Source organism: Typha latifolia, chromosome 13, assembly GCF_019914945.1.
Source record: "Typha latifolia isolate L0001 chromosome 13, TyphaL0001v2, whole genome shotgun sequence".
NCBI lineage: Eukaryota > Viridiplantae > Streptophyta > Magnoliopsida > Poales > Typhaceae > Typha > Typha latifolia.
Genome location: NC_133098.1, coordinates 3307600 through 3325656, shown reverse-complemented (window position 1 = coordinate 3325656; position 18057 = coordinate 3307600). Strand labels below are relative to the sequence as shown.

The window sequence follows — 18057 nt, the reverse complement described above, 5'->3', positions numbered from 1 at the left end:
CATAATTAATCAAAGTCACGCAAATTGTTTTGGTTTATGTACTCGGTCGGTTGGTGCAACAAATAATGGTACAACCAATAATTATTGTTAAACTAATATTGTACTCTCGACTAATCTCTCCAACTTAAGTCAAGAGTCTACAATTTATACGATTTAATTTAATACCATCTCCACTAGATGCCACGTCCTCATCAATAGTTTGATAATTTGATAACAAAAGTTAGGTAAGAAACTTTTTACAGAAATAAAGGTAGATAGATACAATAATAAGGGCTAAATTGATTAATATTGGGAGACTAATATTTTATTATATACACATTTTATTGAGTTCCTCCCTAATAGTATATTCCAATTTTGCCCCTCCTGCGTGGGCTCGCCGTTAACTCGCCGTTTCCATCCCATAACCTCACGATGCTGCCGTTAAGCGCCGTCATGTCCTGGTAACGGTACCAAGCGAAGTCTACTTTCCTCCTAATCGCAACTCCCTCCCACCCCAACGGCGCCGTCATCTCACCGTCACCTACCTCGACGCCGTCACTGACGACGTCATCGTCCGCCTCCGTCTCCCTCTCCTCGTCGCCGCCGTCGCCCACCCGGCAGCGCCCGTCGTAGTACGCCGTGAAGCGGACCTTGGGGGAGCCCGCCTCCAAGCGGCGGCACGCGGACGACGCAATCGGCTTCTGCTCGGGCTCCGGCTGGTCGCGCTCCCGGTCCGACGGCGGAGGCGCTGCGGTTCGCGCCTGAGGAGGGGGTTGGAAGAGAGGCGACGCGTCGGATCTGGAACCGACGGCCCTGATTCGCCAGAGGCTGACGGCTGCGGCGATGACGGCGAGCCAGGCCAAGATGGATCCGCCGGCGGCGGGGAGGGAGTAGAGGCGGAAGGCGAAGGCCTCCAGGGGCATTTCGAGGAGGTCCATTCCGGGAAATGGACAGACCTCTCTTGGCTTCGGAGGAATAGCTTTGGGTAGCGAAGGAGCTGAGAGATATTTAACGACGGAAGTGGGAAAATGTCAGCCGTCAGATCCGAGGGGATCGGATCGAAAGATGCCGGGAATCGAGGGCGTAAGATGCCGCAGTATTGATGCTAATATACCCAACGGTGGAGATGGGTCGCAATAAGTGATCTGACGTCCGATGATTTTTTTTTATATTCTGATGTGGCCCCACCACTGATCCTTTTAGTGGCTTACCTTCAACTACTGCTAATTTTATTTTGCAGCAAAATATATTTGAGGTAAAGTATTGATGGATTACCTAATTAATACTAATCATATTATAACAATTTAAGATGCTGTACTGGTAGTCTGGTGCTACTTCATCACATAAGAATAAAAATATTTTTTTTTAATGTTGATGCGTACATAGTAATTAAATAGTAATATAATAATTAAAATATTTTATTTTACCGTGCATATATATATATATATATATAATTCAAAATATGGGAAGATTGATGTTTTCTTAGCCTCGTCTATTTTAGAGATCATTTTTTTATTTTATAATATAACTCTTAATTCTATAATAATAGTTAAATATTATAATAATCTCATTTAAAAATATAAATATTATTTATTAAAATTATATCTTATATTACACGCTAACCAAATTACTAATTTACTTTACTTGATATTTATTCTACCAACCTATTTTATATTAAATCAAAAGATATTTATGATAATTTTATAAAAATAAAATATATCTTCTCATCTTTTCTTTTACTTTATATTATATCAGTATTAATTATTACACCCTTATTCTAAAATATAAGTAAATATAAAAATATTATTTCTAAAATAAAATTTTATTTTGAAAATAATAAAGAGAAATACATATTCTATAATTAACCTTATTATTAAAGTAAATTAGGTAAATAAAAACATCTTATAAATTTTTAAAGAAACACATCGAGGAAAAGTAGTTTTGACCAAACTAGTTCTATTTTAGAGTTTACTAATTAAAATGGACAACACCTAAACTTAAATACCAAAAGGGCCTATTTTATTATAGTCGTAACTAAAATGCCAAATTATTAGTGTTTCTCTAAGTAAAGATCTAAGAGGCAAAGGAATTTGATGCATTATCTAAAGCGTTTTAATAAAAATGTCGATAAAATTAGCATTTCACTAAAAAAAATACTAATCTTATCAGTATTTTAAGTAAAATACTTAACAGTTGAGTATTTTACTTAAAACTAAGGTAAAATAGGCTAATTTTAATATTAAAGTTTGATTGTTATCTATTTTAATAAATAAATTAAAAAATAAATATATTCGGTCAACAACTATGAGGAAAAATATATACTTATATAATGTAGTGGTGGAGCTTAGCCTTTATTTTATGTGCTGTCTGATAGTCCTACTTCAAGATAAAGCGTCTACAAACGACCACCATGCGTCCTAAAATTCTGGGCCACTATCTACTAAGAACTTGTGGAGAAGTTAATCGACTTTTTGACTAAAATAGACCCATTATATATATATATATATATATATATATATATATATATATATATATATATATATATATATATATTAAAATAGGTAGCTACTCAAATTTATTATCAAATAGAGTCTAATTTATTATAACTATAATAAAATTATTGAACTGATTAACGTTATTAAAAATATTGATTAGTTCAGTATTTTTATCATTAGATTTTTTTTGTCTTAACAGTTAAAAGATTAAGTTAAAGAGATTTATACACATAAAACGTTGAACAGTTCAACGTTTTAGGACTAGACAAAAATACTGAACTGGTTAGTATTTTTGCTAATCAGTTCAACGTGTTTAGTAGAGCTACAATGAATTATACCCTATTTGATAATAAGTTTGAGCAAGTAGTCCCGTAAAAAAAAATTAAATTTGGAGCACTACTAGTTTGGATAAAAGTTCAGGTTAATCCAAATAGACAAATAGTCTTTGGAGAATTTTACTTCTTGTTTATCCTAACAGCAGGCACAATTGACAAAGTGGGATTAAGAGGTTTTCTTTTTTTAAATCCGAAATAAGTCCTCTTTATTTACCCTTAAAATAGGGTGCCAAACACGATATTAGTTGTAAATTAATATCGTTATTTGTGATGGTTTTAACTTTGGACAGCCACGATATTAGTTGTAAATTAAATAAAATTATAAGTGTCCACTCACATTGATCTAAGAAAAGAACAATAAGGTCAATTTTATTTTTTTAATCTTTTATTCTAGTTATAACAATCAAATATTATATTTATTTGTTATTTTTATCCAATACATCATTATGTTTATTCATCTTTTTCCATCCAAATACAAAAGGAAATATATATATATATATATATATCAACTTCCTTTATCTCTATCTCAGAATAAATCCTTAATTTGTCCTTTTCCCACTTATTCTTTATCCTACAACCCCAAAAGAATAGAAAGCTCAAATTAGCTTTAGTTCTATTTGGAATTGGTATAAGTTTTATTATTGACATAAATTTGATTAATTTATTCACAAGTCTGATGCATATTTAATTGTTTTTATTTAGTGGTTTAATATGATATATACTTAAAGTGATACATAGGCATAGGGATAATATATTTTAAAAAATTTTAAATCAACTCACAGCTTTTATAGATGATTACTATCATATTACAATTTGGTGTGATACCATCCCGTGCTAAAATCAACTATGTTAAATTAAAAATAATAATAACTCTATTAAAGATAATAAAAGACTATATTAAGACCTTTATTAAGACAGGAGAAAAGCTTACATCTATGGATTCAAACATAACAAGAGGTACATATAATATGTGCAAGGGGAAATCATCCATCCTTTAACCCTCTTTTTTATAGGGTATATATAAGAACAGTCTAAATTTTATTGTCATTTCTAAGTTTTTATGAATTAAGTATTTAATATTTAGATCTTAATGAGATATCAATATATGAGCAATTCCTAAAAAATATTTATATGTGTGTATGTTTGTGTCACCCTCTGGAATTTTGTTCCAGATGAGCAACTATTTAATTTAGTTAAATTAAAATTTAAACTACACATAAATTTCAAACCATAGTTTAGTTAAATTAAAAGCTTTTATGCATTATTCTCTACCCTCTTCCTCTACCTCTTCTATGGAGAATTTGAGAAAACTCTCAACTAGAACCTGCTTCTCTTCTACTTCCTCGAGCCCTTTTGGGGTTTCTTTCTTTCTTCCAGCCATGGGTTTATCTTCTCAGTCATCATCTATTCTTTCTTGTTGGCCCCGTAGTGAAGCCATGGCTCCATTCAGTCCCATCTATGACCAACCGCTGGCAAACTTCTAAGTATTTTTCTAATGGTTTTGCCAATAGAAAGGAGCCATAGAGTCTTTCAAATAAGGGTTGGGTTCTTCAGACAATGGAGGATCTCCTATATCTCCTCTCATACTCAGTAATTTCCTTTGATGATTTGATTTCATGACTTTAGTAGCCTTGTAAAGCCTCCCCTCTACCTCCCCTCCTTGTTTGATTTAAGACTTACAAAGAATTTCTATGTTAAGAGAATCAATCAAAAAATCAAATAAACAAATAAAAAAAATTCTATAGCTATCACTCTCACTCTCTTGTAGTATATCTTTTACTGTTAAATCTTATTTAAGTTTTCTTTGCTTTTAATTAGGTTTGAATTAATTTATATTTAAAATTACTTATCAATCGGCTCGTTTAAACTCGAGTCTACTACTCAAAATTGGCTCAAAATTAGTTCAAAATAAAATTATTTCAATTCAAACTTAATTAAAAAACAGCTGCATATCTATTAAGATATGGTCAGCGTATCCTCAAAATATATAGTAATAAAACTTAGATAAGGAAAAAAAATAGCAAGTTATGCACTGAATTATTTAGGTGCATGCATTTGTATCCATATTCCTCGTCAACATCTGTGGAATAAATTACTTGCCTAGATATACAGCGTCCCAAATGAGGAATCGGAATTTTTCACTTCACACCCTACCTTTTCTGTATATTTTACTTTGCACTGATTTTAATTCGACTCGGAGGGATTTTGAAATTTATTGAAATTTCAAGGGTCTAATTGAAAACGGCGAAAAGATAGATGTAACGGCAATGAACACGTATAGTAGGGTGTGAAATGAAAGAAAAAGAAAAATTTCGAGCAACATTTGGCTGTCACCAGGGGTTAGTATAAATAAGTACAATAACTCCCGTTGCGACAAACTCCTACTTCAAACACCCCCCCCAGCTCACTCTCCTTTTTCGAACTCGAAACGTAGGAGGAGGAAGACGACAGAGGAGCGAGAACGAGAGAAGCGTGAGCGGAGAAGGTTAAAAGCCGAACCCCCTCGCCATCTCCAATGCAGGTCGTGAGAACCCTAACCCTAGCAAGCCATTGATCGATCGAGCTCTTCCTGTTGCTTCCCGCTGTCGTTTCTTAAGCGTTTTTTGTAGAGTAAGAGATGGAGAACGAGAGCAGGAACCATTTTCTCCGCGTTAGGATTAGCATGAAGAATTCGTCGAGGAGGTGGTTCTTTGGAGAGTTTAAAAGCCAGAGGCGCCCGGACAAGACTCTCGGCAGTTCGGTGAGTAGGCTTGCTCGCCGTGAGATCGGCGGCGTCCCTCGACTCCCCCGATCGGCCACCTCCGACGCCAACGAGAGGTTTCTCCATCTCCAGTTACAGGTCCGTGGATCGTCTTCTTACGAGTTTTCCCTGGGTTTTATTGTGATATTTAAACTGTTTTCGATGCATGTTCGAAATGGTTTTCCTTCTTGTTGTGCCCTGTTACGGTGATCGTGATTAGTGCTCTGCTTTTGGTAAGTAGGAAGTTAGATTACAGAGTTACTGATTTGTGGGATGTGATAGTATCTGTGTGATGATACTGATATCTATGCTAGGAATTGTGATTAAAGGTGGCATCTTGGGTGTGAATCGAGCTTATTTTGATTGATCCATGGTGAGAATAGGACTTATTTTGCATTCACATGTAATGTAGATGATTTGTTTCTTGCATGTGTGTGAAACCTGAAGCTGTTGATGCTCAGATTTTTTTTCGGCACGGTTTGTTCTCTCTGTCATCTTTTTTCTGAAACATTTACTTTATTTTCTTATTAGATTGTGGTTTTTGTCAGATGCCAATTGTCTGATGCTTCGCAATTTCTATTCATATGAGATATTATTAAATGAAGTAGAAGGACGAAGAATTGCGTGCTTCGCCAGTCAATTTCATTATGCTTTTTCCATATCAATTGAAATCCCTTTTAAAATGGAGTTGTGTTAATTCCTGCCAATATAAATCATGGTTAGTTTCATCAATTTTTTTTATACTTCAAACTGCATTAAAATTGCAGCAGTAAATGCCCTGAGCTGTTTTTCAGAATCCAACAGCTAAGACAAGCTTTCTCTTGTAGGTTGAAAGAGAACGTCTAGAATGATGCTGCATGTTGTTATTAATTTAAATTGCTATTTTATATAGGTCATTTTATTAAGTGCAGCTGTTATGGACCATCAGAATAGCACAGAAAATGGTCTGAAAACGCAAAAATAAAATAAGTACATATATCATGGTTCAGATAATTGGTTTTGGTTTTGATTACCAGTTTAGGCTGTTGTGATAATTAGATTCTAGCTTCAGCTTTTTTGGTTTAAAATTTTTTAAAGAATAATAACAGTATGGAACATTGTAAGAACTATAACAAGGTTCATAATATTTTGAGATGTTCAAGTAATGATTCAGACTGCTTATGTGAAGTAAGAGTAGTTTTCAAATTTACACATAAATTGAAACAGAGTTCTAAGTGCTCAATTGTTTTTTTGGGAAGCCTCGCACACATTGCCTATTGTTTCATTGCACTTATACAGAGCATTCTGTACAAAGTGTAAAAGGAAAAGTCGCATGTACAAAGAAAGACATAATTGTAGTGCTAAAATCACACTGGTAGGCTGTATGCCCCCACAGATAGAGCTGCCATTGGCAACTCCAATCTTGGATCAAAGCAAGTAAAAGCACTGATGAGCAAGTGATTTGGTAAGCAAGTCAACAAGCTGATCGTGGGTGTGACATGGCAACCTAGAGATAGATCACGCACAAAGGGAGGCCAATAACTATGTGCTTCATTCTTGAGTGTTTAACTAGATTGAGACTTGAGTTGCCCCTATGTTGCCACAGAGGAGCCTTGGAGGCACAAAAAAGGTGATACCAAGTTCAACAAATAAAGACTTGAGCCACACAAGTTCAAATGCATCAGTTGCAAGTTTCAATATTCTACTTTTGTAGAGGATCGTGTTATATCTCTTTGCTTATGGCTGCTTCGGGAGATAGGATTAGAGCCAAATAAAATTACATAAGACAAAGTTAAAATGTGATAATCTATATTGTCGGCCCAATCTGCATCATTGAAGGCACGGAGCACTGCTCTAGCGGCACAATGGAAAAGGACACGATGATAGATGGTATTTTTCAGGTAATAAAGTAGTCATTCGGTGGCTTACCGATGAATGGTACTTGATCAGTGCATAAACTAAGTCAATTTATTGATTGCAAAAGCAATATTGGGTCTCGTCATAGATGGGTACTGAAGGGTGCTATCCGCAAGCTGATGAGCAATCAAAAAGCTTCAATATGGTGGTTGCAAATAGAGTTTGTAAGTATATATTTGGCTCTGTCTATTTAATACAAGCATTTTTTGAGAGTTGTCTTGTAGTTCTTCATTTATATAAAATTTAAAAGATAAGGAAATACATAATGTCATGACAAGAACGTCCTGCTTTATGTTGCTAAATAATGCACAATATTAACTCACCAATTACTCTAAAAATTAAGCTATTAAAGGTCAATGATTATCCACAATGTTCACAAGATCACGTACAAAGTGAGATCAATAACTGTGTGCATCATTCTTGGGTGTTGAATTAGATTGACACTTGAGTTGCCCCTATGTTGTCGCAAACTCACAGTGGAGCCTTGGAGGTGCAGAGATGGACCAAGTTCAGCGAATAAAGACTTGAGCTACACAAGTTTAGATGTAGCAGTTGCGAGTGAGCAATTTTTTGCTTTTGTAGAGAATCATTTATATCTCTCTACTTACAGGTGCTCCAGGGGATAAGAGTAGAGCCAAGGAAAGTTATATAAGACGAAATCAAAGTGTGATCCTCTATATTGTCAGCATCATTAAAGGCACGGGGCACTGGTTTAGCGGCGCAATGGAAAAGGATACCAAGATAGATGGTATTTTTTTATGTAACAAAGCAGTTGTTTGGTGGTCGATTGATGAACGGTATTTGATCGATGCATAAACTAAGTCAATTTGTTGACTGCAAAAGCAATACCGGGTTAAGTCGTAGATAGGTACTAAAGGGTGGTATCCACAAGGTGATGAGCCATCAAAAAGCTCCAATATGGTGGACGCAAATAGAGGAGTAAGCATATATTTGGCTTCTTCCATTTAATATGAACATTGATTGAGAGTTGTCTTGTTGTATTTCTTTTATAGAAAATATAAAAGATAAGGAAATACATAATTTCATGACAAGAACATCCTGCTTTATGTAGCCAAGTAATGCACAATGTTAACTCACCGACTACTCTGAAAGATTAAGTTATTAAATATCAACACTTATGTACAATTTTTACAAAATCATGCACAAAGTGAGGCCAATAACTGTGTGCTTCATTCTTGAGTGTTGAAATAGATTATGACTTAAGTTGCTCCTATGTTGTCACAGTGGAGTCTTGGAGGCGCAGAGAAAGTGATAACAAGTTTAATGAATAAAGACTTGAGCCACACAAGTTTAGATGTAGCAGTTGCGAGTATCCAATATTTTTCTTTTGTAGAGGATACACGTGTTCCGGGAGATAGGTTCAGAACCAAGAAAAATTACATAGGACGAAGTTAAAGTGTGATCACCTACATTGTTGGCATAGTTTGCATCACTAAAGGCCTGGAGCACTAGTTTAGCGGCACGATAGAAAAAGACACCATGATAAACAGCCTTTTTTAGGTAACAAAGTAGTCGTTTGGTGGCTGACCGATGAATGATACCTAATTGATGAGTAAACCAAGCCAATTTATTGACTGCACAAGCAATATCGGGTAGGGTTGTAGATAGGTATTGAAGGGTCCTATCCACAAGGTGATGAGCTATCAAAAAGCTTCAATATGGTAGATGCAAATAGAGGAGTAAGTATATATTTGGCTCCATCCATTTAATTCGAGCATTGATTGAGAGTTGTATTGTTGTATTTCCTTTATAGAAAATGTAAATGATAAGGAAATACATAATGTCATAACAAGAACATCCTGCTTTATGTCGCCAAATAATGTACAATGCTAAATCACCAAATACTATAAAAATTAAGTTATTAAAGGTCAATGAAATGTTCTTTCATAATCTTAACCCCCACCTGAATTTTGGGCTTGAAAATTTTTAATAGGCTCCAAAAGTGAATTTAAATTAAATAAGTGGAGGCTTTATATTTTAAATGGCAGATATGCCTATAATTTAAATTCAGGACTTATATGAAACATTAGCACTAGCACTAAATAAATCTCATCGTTGAACTAAGTCCCTCGTATTGATATATAAACATCTATGTAATTGAGTTGAAAGAGAGGAATGAGAACATATGAATTTGTGCATATATCCGGTCTGTAATAGTATCCGAAATATGAGCCATGGAAACGGAGAACAAATATGGATATGACATAATATATAAATGTATTCATGTAATAACCATGAGAAAATAAGGTAGATTGAGGATACAACAAAACTAACCGATATAAATATATATTTAGCATTGTAACACTCTGGGTTCTGACACCCTGCTAGTGTGATATATGATGCACAATCCAAGCTGTGTTGGTTTCTCTGTATTTGTGTTGGATCGTGCTATCTGATACTTAAATTGATGTTGGATTTTAAAAGGGATCCATCAATCATTATGCATTTCAAGAATTATTAATAACACTAAATCCAAGGCATCATGACAATACATTAATTGTGGTTCGCCCGCTAGTGTTTGCCAATGTCTTAGAAAGCGTTTGGCTAACACATGTGGGTTAGTAGGGCCTGTGGCGCTAAGCGGATGGTAGGTAACATAGCACACGCCTTGAGCCTAAAGCGGGTTCTTAAAATCTATAAACATTTTGTCATCGGGCATCATATTTTGTGAATGATTTGATGAATAGAGAATATCGTAAGAAAAGATTCTAGTAGTTTAAGAAAGAAAATCCTATACAAAAAATTATATTAAGAACATAGAGGAGCAAAATCAACTCATAAAGAACGCGATCAACCCACTAGTGATAGTATATAGTACTAACCTGCCATAATCTAAAGGGCAAGACTAATAGTAAATTTTGGTTGAGGATGGCACTCTTCATGACCCGTCAGCTTAGACATTATTCATAGCTGCCAAAATAATAGAATAATGGATATGGTTTAAAACCTCCACAACGACCGTCATGACCTTTTCCTGGAGGAATAATGCTCCTACAAACTTTAAACTAACACTGCACGATAACAAACTTCTAATGTCTACACTGACAACGAAAACGAAATCCTTGTCGGTGGACTGCCCTCTCCTAGGAAGGAAATGAAAAGAAAGAAAACGATGCAAAACAGTGATAGCTATACTACGGAAATGATTTGTTATCATGATCCATAATAGTTGCATATTTTAAGAAAGTTTAAGCTAGTTAAAACTTAAAAGTATCGTATGTCGCCCTAAAGTACATAAATTATCCTATACAATTCCATTTTCTATTCTTGTTTTACTCCAATATTTGGTCATTTGAAACAAGGATTAGCTTGTATACACCCCTTGTGTAATGTGTATTTTGTAAGTACTAGATGTGTAAGGACCAGATATGCATGTTTTATGCATTACCAAATCTGGTAGCTTCCTTGGACGGAATTCTATGGGAAGAATGCAGTGGCACTAGCTGATGTGGGCATATGTTTCATGTTTCCTACTCCAGTAGCTTATTAGACTGGAACACTATGAGCTATTTCAAGCAATATGACGCAACACACGATTTAGCTCATTCATTGATCAGCTCATTCCAGGATAAACTCTTATGGTATGTCTTTTCATACCTCAGAGATCCCCTCTGTAAACTGACCTCTGGATACCAATATGTGACTATATAGCATATGTGTCCTTCCCAGCTAACTATAAGTTTATAAGCTCATTTGTTATACAAACATCCATATGTGGTGGAGCTCCCATCTGCCTTTCTGAGGCAACAGAGAATGTTTCTTTATGCCAAACTACTTGCGGATTTCTATGTTTTCTTGCTAGCACCTCAGTCTTCTTCTTGCTCCTGGTATGACTTTCGTGCCATTTTTCCATCCTTTATTCAAGATTCATTTATAATTGTTGGTTAAAAAGTTTTATGTTTTCCATCATTATATTCATGTTGTACTAGTTAGACTGGTGGATTAAAGTCCAAATCTTGCCTTTTGCTCTTTTTCTTTCTTTTATCTGTCTTGTATCTTCTATGCTCATTCATTATAGTTGAAATTTACTTCTGCACAGAAGATTGGCAACGGCTAGTTGCAAATTAGAATGTTTGTTTAATTTATAATGAATTTGAAATTGCTCGTGTTATTATGCCTTACCATCATTGGAATTTTACGTGATCAGCATAAAGGCACATACTTGATAAATCTTGAACAATTAAATGTGAAGATCAGATATTTTTGTTGTTCTAAGCAGTTTCAACTAATAACCTTTTGTAGCTGTAAAATTATCTCTGAAGAGACCTTGTAACAACCACTTTGACATTTTTCATGTCAAAGTTGTCTTCTGGGGCTCTTGGAAGAGCCTATTCCAAGTTTCTATTTTTTTTTTGTCACTGATCATCTCTTGAACCTTCTAGGATACTATCATCTCCAGACTCGGTTGATTTAATGCTACAAGCTTATATAGTAGGTTAGAACAATTAAGACTGCTGATTCCCCATCCTTTTAGATGTGATCTCATGCTCGTAGTTTAGATGATTGAGGTTACGCTCGCCGACTTCAAATTAAGCCTTTACTTGATTTCCCAAAAGGAAAACAACATTTATTTAGGGAAAATTTCTATTTAGATCCATATTAGAGCTTAAAAGTATGAACAGATGAATTCTATTATTTTTTCATCTCCTTAAATGATTATTTTACATTCTACTTTGCCGTTCTCAAATAGCCAGTGGTAACTGTTTGAAACTTTTCAGACTTTATTTGGTGTGCCCTTTTCTTTCCGTGTTTGTGCTTGTCAAGTGAATTTTGAATGCCTAAGATTGGAAGACTCTTTTTATGCATAATCTACAGTAGTTTCATTAGAGGTCACTTTGTCTTGTTTGATGATATATATGTGAATCCACTACTTGGTATTCAAAAAAAAAAAAAAAAAAAAAAAAAAACAAGAAACTAGTATGTCAAAAGAAAGAATACTATATGAACTTGATAATTGTTACACAAAATGCTGTCAAATGATCTCTTTATGTTTTGGATAATGCAGGAGGAATTTGATGCCTATGATCCCGACGCCGACCCGTTTCTTGAAGTAGAAGCTCTGAAGACGAGAACCAGAATCATTGAGATTGTTGGAGCAAAGGATGTTATATTTGCTCTTACACTGTCTGGTCTCTGTGTTGCTTTTAGCCGGAGTAAGTTTTGTCTTGAAGCTTCTCTCGTAGAAAAGAAAAGAAGGCTGATGCTTTTGTAGTTCTCCATTTGTATTTCTATTTATCCTGATCATCATCGTCATCTTATTCTGTTGACAGCCACAAATAAACGTATATGTCTTATGAACGTAAGGCCAGATGAACTGGTTAGGAGCATATATTATAATAAGATCAATGACTCACTTATCACAGTGTCGTCCTATACTCTGGAGAACAACAGTAAATTGAGATGCAGGACAACACCAATTGAGTAAGATACTTCGGTTTTACATGCAATTGCAGTTTTTTTTTTCAGAAATTAGTTTTATCCATAAATTATCCTTTCTCAAGCTTCTTCCTATGTAAATATAGCCTCTTCCTCTTCTTGATAGTACAAAATTACTCTTAGAATTGTGTTGATGCTTCTTTAGTCATCAGTTATTTATACTTGTAGTCTGTACCAAATTTCTCATACTGGTCTTTCTTCCATTCACTTGAGATAGATTATGATCAACTGATCATGGGAAGATTAGTTTGTAACTCTTTCTAGTTCCTAATTACTTCCCCCACGATTGGCATCTTTTCGACTGCAGATGTATTAGACGGAATCACTTGGAGTCTGGTTATCTTCTCTTCGAAAACGAATCACTAAGATGTCCTGGTTTCGTTGAATTTGATGATGTCAACGGCAAAGTGCTTACCTTTTCTGCCAAGACTAGGTAAGTGGTGACCTTGTTGGCATGTTCCTGGTAACAAACTAGAATATAACTTATTTCCCCATGTGTTGTTTGCAGTACTTACAAAGTGTTTGACCTGAAGAATTACGACTTTCTATACTCTATAAGGGATAAGGATATTGTCGAGATAAAAATAAGGTTTGGTTGCCCACTCCAGAACATGCATTTATGTTCAATCTCTTTTCAATCCGAAATCTTGCTGTGTTTCTAATCTTTATATATCGAACATCCAAACAAAAGCCCAGGAGTCATGCTGCTGATATACAAGAAGGTTGGTAGGCAGATTCCACTGACAGTGATGTCTGTTGAAGATGGCGAAAAGATGAAATCTTTCTCTCTCCTGATAGAAAACAGAAGGCTCGATTTCATCGAGCAGTTCAATGAGAAGCTTCTAATCAAGCAGGACGATTCGAATCTAAAGATCCTTGACGTAGGCTACCACACCTTTCTCTTTCCGGTTCCATAGATATACTTTCATGTCTGTGATTTAATATTCGTCAAAACATGGAACAGGTGAGGAACATGAAGTTGACTGACGTAGACAAGAATGAGTTCAGGACCCCTTCTGCATTCATCTTCCTTTATGAGAACAACCTCTTCTTAACATTCCGGGACAGGACTGCTACAGTCTGGAATTTCGATGGAAAGCTTGTAACTACCTTTGAAGACCACAAGCTGTGGCACCCCCGATGCAACACCAACAACATCTATGTCACTACTAATCAGGATCTGATCATCTCCTACTGCAGGATAACAGATGGATCTATTACTGAAGAAGAAGGTATGAGATTTGCCCTGTTAATCCCTAAATCATTGCCATTTTCTAGCTGCCACAAGGATAGCTGATATTTTTCGTTATTTTGCACTTGGCAGCTGCTGCAATTGGATCCATCAACATAAGTGACATCTTCTCAGGAAAGTTAATAACCAAGCTTTCTCCCTTCGATCCTTCTCTCCAGATCGCTCCTCGCAAGAAAGGCGACCCGACCCATTCTACTGTAGGGAGCACCATTCAGGAAGCTCTGGAGGATATCACCGCCATCTTCTATGATGAGGATCGGAATGAGATCTACACCGGCAACCAGAACGGCCTGGTTCATGTCTGGGGCAATTAGTATCTAATTAATAGCTATTACCTATCTATATTGCATATGCATTTTCATTTCCAGACTTCTGCTGCATCTCCATTCCAGACTATAGTTTCTGTTTACAAACATGGGTCTTATCTCCGAGATATACCGGCCCATGTCTCAGTATGTTGTTGTCTGTTTAATAATGTTATAAACTGGTGTGTGTGTGTGTGACAACTAAACTTTAAGTATTATCTATATGGAACTTTCTATTAGGATAAATTAATGCTCTTGTTCTTGCATACTATTGAATCTTTATTCAGATACTAGAGAAGAAACCATTCACAGGGAAAAGATCATCAACACACCATGACATCAAAGAAATCAGATTCTGCCCCCACTGGAGCACTTTTATAGATAACTAGAGACACAGCTAGATGTTCTACAAATGATGAGCTGCTGAGGTTCTAATATTGCTTACCAACATCTTGCTACAAATCCTAAGGAGGTAAGGGCAGCACTACCCACTGTTATGGCTGTTGTCATTGCTATTGCTGCTGTTATTGTTGTTGTTGTGGTTGTGATTGTGGTGGTGGTGGTGGTGGTGGTGGTTGCTGCTAACGCCGGCATCCCCCGCCCTCCTCCTCCGGCTCCTGCCGTGGTGGTGCTGCAGCTGCGAAAGCTCCATCTGCGTCTTCATGAAGAATTGCATCCTCTGCAGTTCTAATTCCCTTGCAAAACCCATCCTTTGCTTCTCCATCTCCATCATCTGCCGCAGTTTTGAGCTCTCCACCCTCTCGTATACCTCCCCGAACCTTAGCACCGCCCTTGTCAGCTCCTTGATCCCCGCCATCCTCCTCTCCGCCTCCTCCTCGCCCCTTTCGTCGTCCTCCATCATCCTCCTCCGCTTATTCCCGTTCGCCGCCGTCTCGGGCGGGTACCCCTCGGAGGACTCCGCCGACATCTCGTCCGACTTGGAGGTCACCGACGGCGGCGAACGGGGCCGCTTGTTGATGGGGTTGTTCGGTCCGCTGCGATGGCGCTGCGGGAATTGGGGATTAGCGGGCGGGCGGATCGGGACGCCGGCGGGGATCTTGGAGGGTTGGGGATTGGTATTGGTGGGAGGGGTAGATTTGTGGTTGGGGCCGAGGAGGAGGTCGAGGCGGTGGAAGAAGGGCCAAGAAGAGGAGGCCTTGCCCTTCTCGACCTTATACTTCTTCTTCAGCGTATCGATCCGGTTCTTACACTGGACGTCGGTCTTGGGGGCTTTGGTGTAGCCGTCGCGTGAGGTGACGGCGTCGGCGACCTCCTGCCAGTGCTTCTGCTTCAGGTTGCCGCGGCTGAGCTCGAGGTACCGCTCGCCCCACGCGTCGATGAGGGTTGACGTGGCACCCTCGCTCCAGCAGTCCTCGCGGCCGCCGGCGGCAGGGGAGGGGCGAGGTTGCTGGATCGGTAGGGCTAGGGTTAGGGTGTGGTGTGGAGGGGCGGCGACGGTGACGGCGACCGGATCCGGGGCGGCTGCCGTTGGAAGGAGGAGGGTGGGGCGGCGGCGGGGCGGAGGACGAGGAGGGAGTGACAATGGTGATGGGGTGGGTTGGGGAAGGAGAAGGGGAAGGGGAGGGGGATGGGGATGGGGTTGCGGAGTTCGAGTTTGGGTATTCATCATCTTCCATGGAAAGAGAAAAGAAAACGAGCGCGCGAGAGAAAGAGATCGGAAGGGCGGCGGAGGGTGAGGGGGAGCGACAGAGGAAGGAGGAGAGGTGGGATTTTTATTCGGGTTTGGGGTTTCTGCCGACCGGCGGTACTCGTACTTTGACGGACGATTTCACGCCCCGATATAGTTTCTAAGCCTCAGAATTAGACTGAAATTCCATTTCCACCCCTGAAACTTTCGACTTTTAACCCCCTCTACCTGAACTCTCCACAAACATTGTCAACAACCCGTACGAATTAGTGCTCTGCTGCTTAACTACGAAGAAGAAGGGGGTAATTTGTAAATATCGAAATCTCGTGGTTCCCAAACCTTTAATTATCTTAAACGTCATGGTGTTTTCTGCAAACTTTCTATATCGATGTTTTACTCCGGCAGAGTTGACGGGGAAACATTGACGCCGTCGGCGTGGCGACGTGGGGCTCCCCTGCCCCTGGTCATCAGATAAAGCACGTGGTTGGAAGGAAGGGTAGGGCACTAGGGCTACGTGAAGAGGTCTTATTGGTGCGCGGCAACGGGAAAGGACTAGTCCACCCATATTTTGGTTTTTCCTAGGAAACCACTGAGAAAAGGGTGGAAAATATGTGGGTACAAATAATGGGGTAGCTAGCCGAGCAGTCAGTCTGTCAGATTTATTGGTTATAATCACGGAGTTTTTTTACCAAACTAGTTCTAATTTATTTTTACTAAAATTATTACTAAATATAATTTAATTTACTGTAATCCTAATAAAAATACTAAACTAATTAGTATTTTATCTCTAAATAAAAATATTAATCAGTTTAGCATTTTTATCTGGTCCCGAAACGCTGAACTTACTCAAGATTTAAGGAAAAAAAATTGCTTGACGATAAAAATATTAATTAGTTTAGCATTTTTATTTGGACTATAGTGTATTAATTTCTATTTTTTATTAAAAATAAAATTAAAAAAAATGTCTACTTTGGTCAAAAATTTCTTAAATTTAATTTTTCGGCAATTAAGAAGAAAAATTGCTTGACGATAAAAATACTGATTAGCTTAGCATTTTTTGTTACGACTACAGTGAATTAAATTATATTTTTTTGATAAAAATAAAATAAAAAGTCTAGTTTGGTCAAAAACTCTATTATCATTATCATGCTCACTACTTTTGCACACAAAAAAAATATTGTTAATATTTTTTGTTAACAGGTAATTTTTACTATGACAAAATTTATTTTTCAAACTCGGTAAGTAACATGTATGACTTTCCAAAAAGTTCAGAAACGAAAATGCCACACTGCTTTTGACTAAAGTGTGTCGCTATCATAGTCATTTTTAATTAGTGATCGTTAAAATAACTATTTTGGATAATCAATTTATTTTTAAACTTATTATTGAAGGAATAGGTGAGTTTTTTTAAAAAAAAAAATTGTATAAATATATCAAACTGCTTTTGAAGGAACTAATTTGTCATCAAAGTCGGTTCTATTGACACCTGTAAAGATTAGAATTTTGGTGAAGGTAAATATTTTCCACAATTCGATTAGTGTGACCAATTAAATTTTGTAAATAATAAATTATTGTAGTTCTACAAAGTGAAATAATAAAGAAAGAAAAATTTATTTAATCTTTCCACACAAGTAACCCATATTGTTTTACTATCGTATATTTGATAAACAAAATACTAAATAATAGGCGGGCCTATATATAATAATTTTCTATTTAAAATTGTTAAATTTATGATGTTCTTACCTTTTATATTTCATCTTTTTAGAAGATTTAAAAAACGTCCAAAGAGAAACTTGAGATGATAGAAGTATAAAACTAAAAGATTTTCACAAAATAATCTATCTTTCCAACTGATTATTCTAAATCAAAAGGGTATTTTTGGTCTTTCAAAACAAATGTAACATAACATTCAATTTGGACATAAATTAGAACCCCAAAAGAGATCCAAAT

At 36.8% G+C, this 18057-nt stretch overlaps 3 protein-coding genes across 3 annotated transcripts; 1 reads left to right on the top strand and 2 right to left on the bottom strand.

The window, feature by feature from the left end:
• Positions 1-185: 185 nt before the first annotated feature.
• On the bottom strand, positions 186-971 carry LOC140800455 (uncharacterized). The gene has a single exon (XM_073155260.1). It carries the CDS (start codon positions 915-917, stop codon positions 336-338), a length of 582 nt encoding a protein of 193 aa, XP_073011361.1. The 5' UTR covers positions 918-971; the 3' UTR covers positions 186-335.
• Positions 972-5134: 4163 nt separating this feature from the next.
• On the top strand, positions 5135-14725 carry LOC140800249 (uncharacterized). The gene is made up of 8 exons (XM_073154928.1): positions 5135-5648; positions 12472-12619; positions 12737-12887; positions 13210-13335; positions 13411-13491; positions 13594-13783; positions 13867-14134; positions 14227-14725. Exons 1-8 carry the CDS (start codon positions 5427-5429, stop codon positions 14466-14468), a joined length of 1428 nt encoding a protein of 475 aa, XP_073011029.1. The 5' UTR covers positions 5135-5426; the 3' UTR covers positions 14469-14725.
• Positions 14726-14798: 73 nt separating this feature from the next.
• Positions 14799-16360, bottom strand: LOC140800250 (trihelix transcription factor ENAP2-like). Its single transcript, XM_073154929.1, has one exon. The coding sequence runs from the start codon at positions 16087-16089 to the stop codon at positions 14944-14946; it is 1146 nt and encodes a 381-aa protein (XP_073011030.1). The 5' UTR covers positions 16090-16360; the 3' UTR covers positions 14799-14943.
• Between the last annotated feature and the right edge of the window lie 1697 nt (positions 16361-18057).

Bases quoted from the DNA above. Each gene is read 5' to 3' on its own strand.
- LOC140800455 (XM_073155260.1), bottom strand. From the start codon at position 917: ATGGACCTCCTCGAAATGCCCCTGGAGGCCTTCGCCTTCCGCCTCTAC.
- LOC140800249 (XM_073154928.1), top strand. From the start codon at position 5,427: ATGGAGAACGAGAGCAGGAACCATTTTCTCCGCGTTAGGATTAGCATG. The intron at 5,649-12,471 runs GTCCGTGGATCG...TGGATAATGCAG, and splicing joins TTCTCCATCTCCAGTTACAG to GAGGAATTTGATGCCTATGA. The intron at 13,784-13,866 runs GTAGGCTACCAC...AACATGGAACAG, and splicing joins CGAATCTAAAGATCCTTGAC to GTGAGGAACATGAAGTTGAC.
- LOC140800250 (XM_073154929.1), bottom strand. From the start codon at position 16,089: ATGATGAATACCCAAACTCGAACTCCGCAACCCCATCCCCATCCCCCT.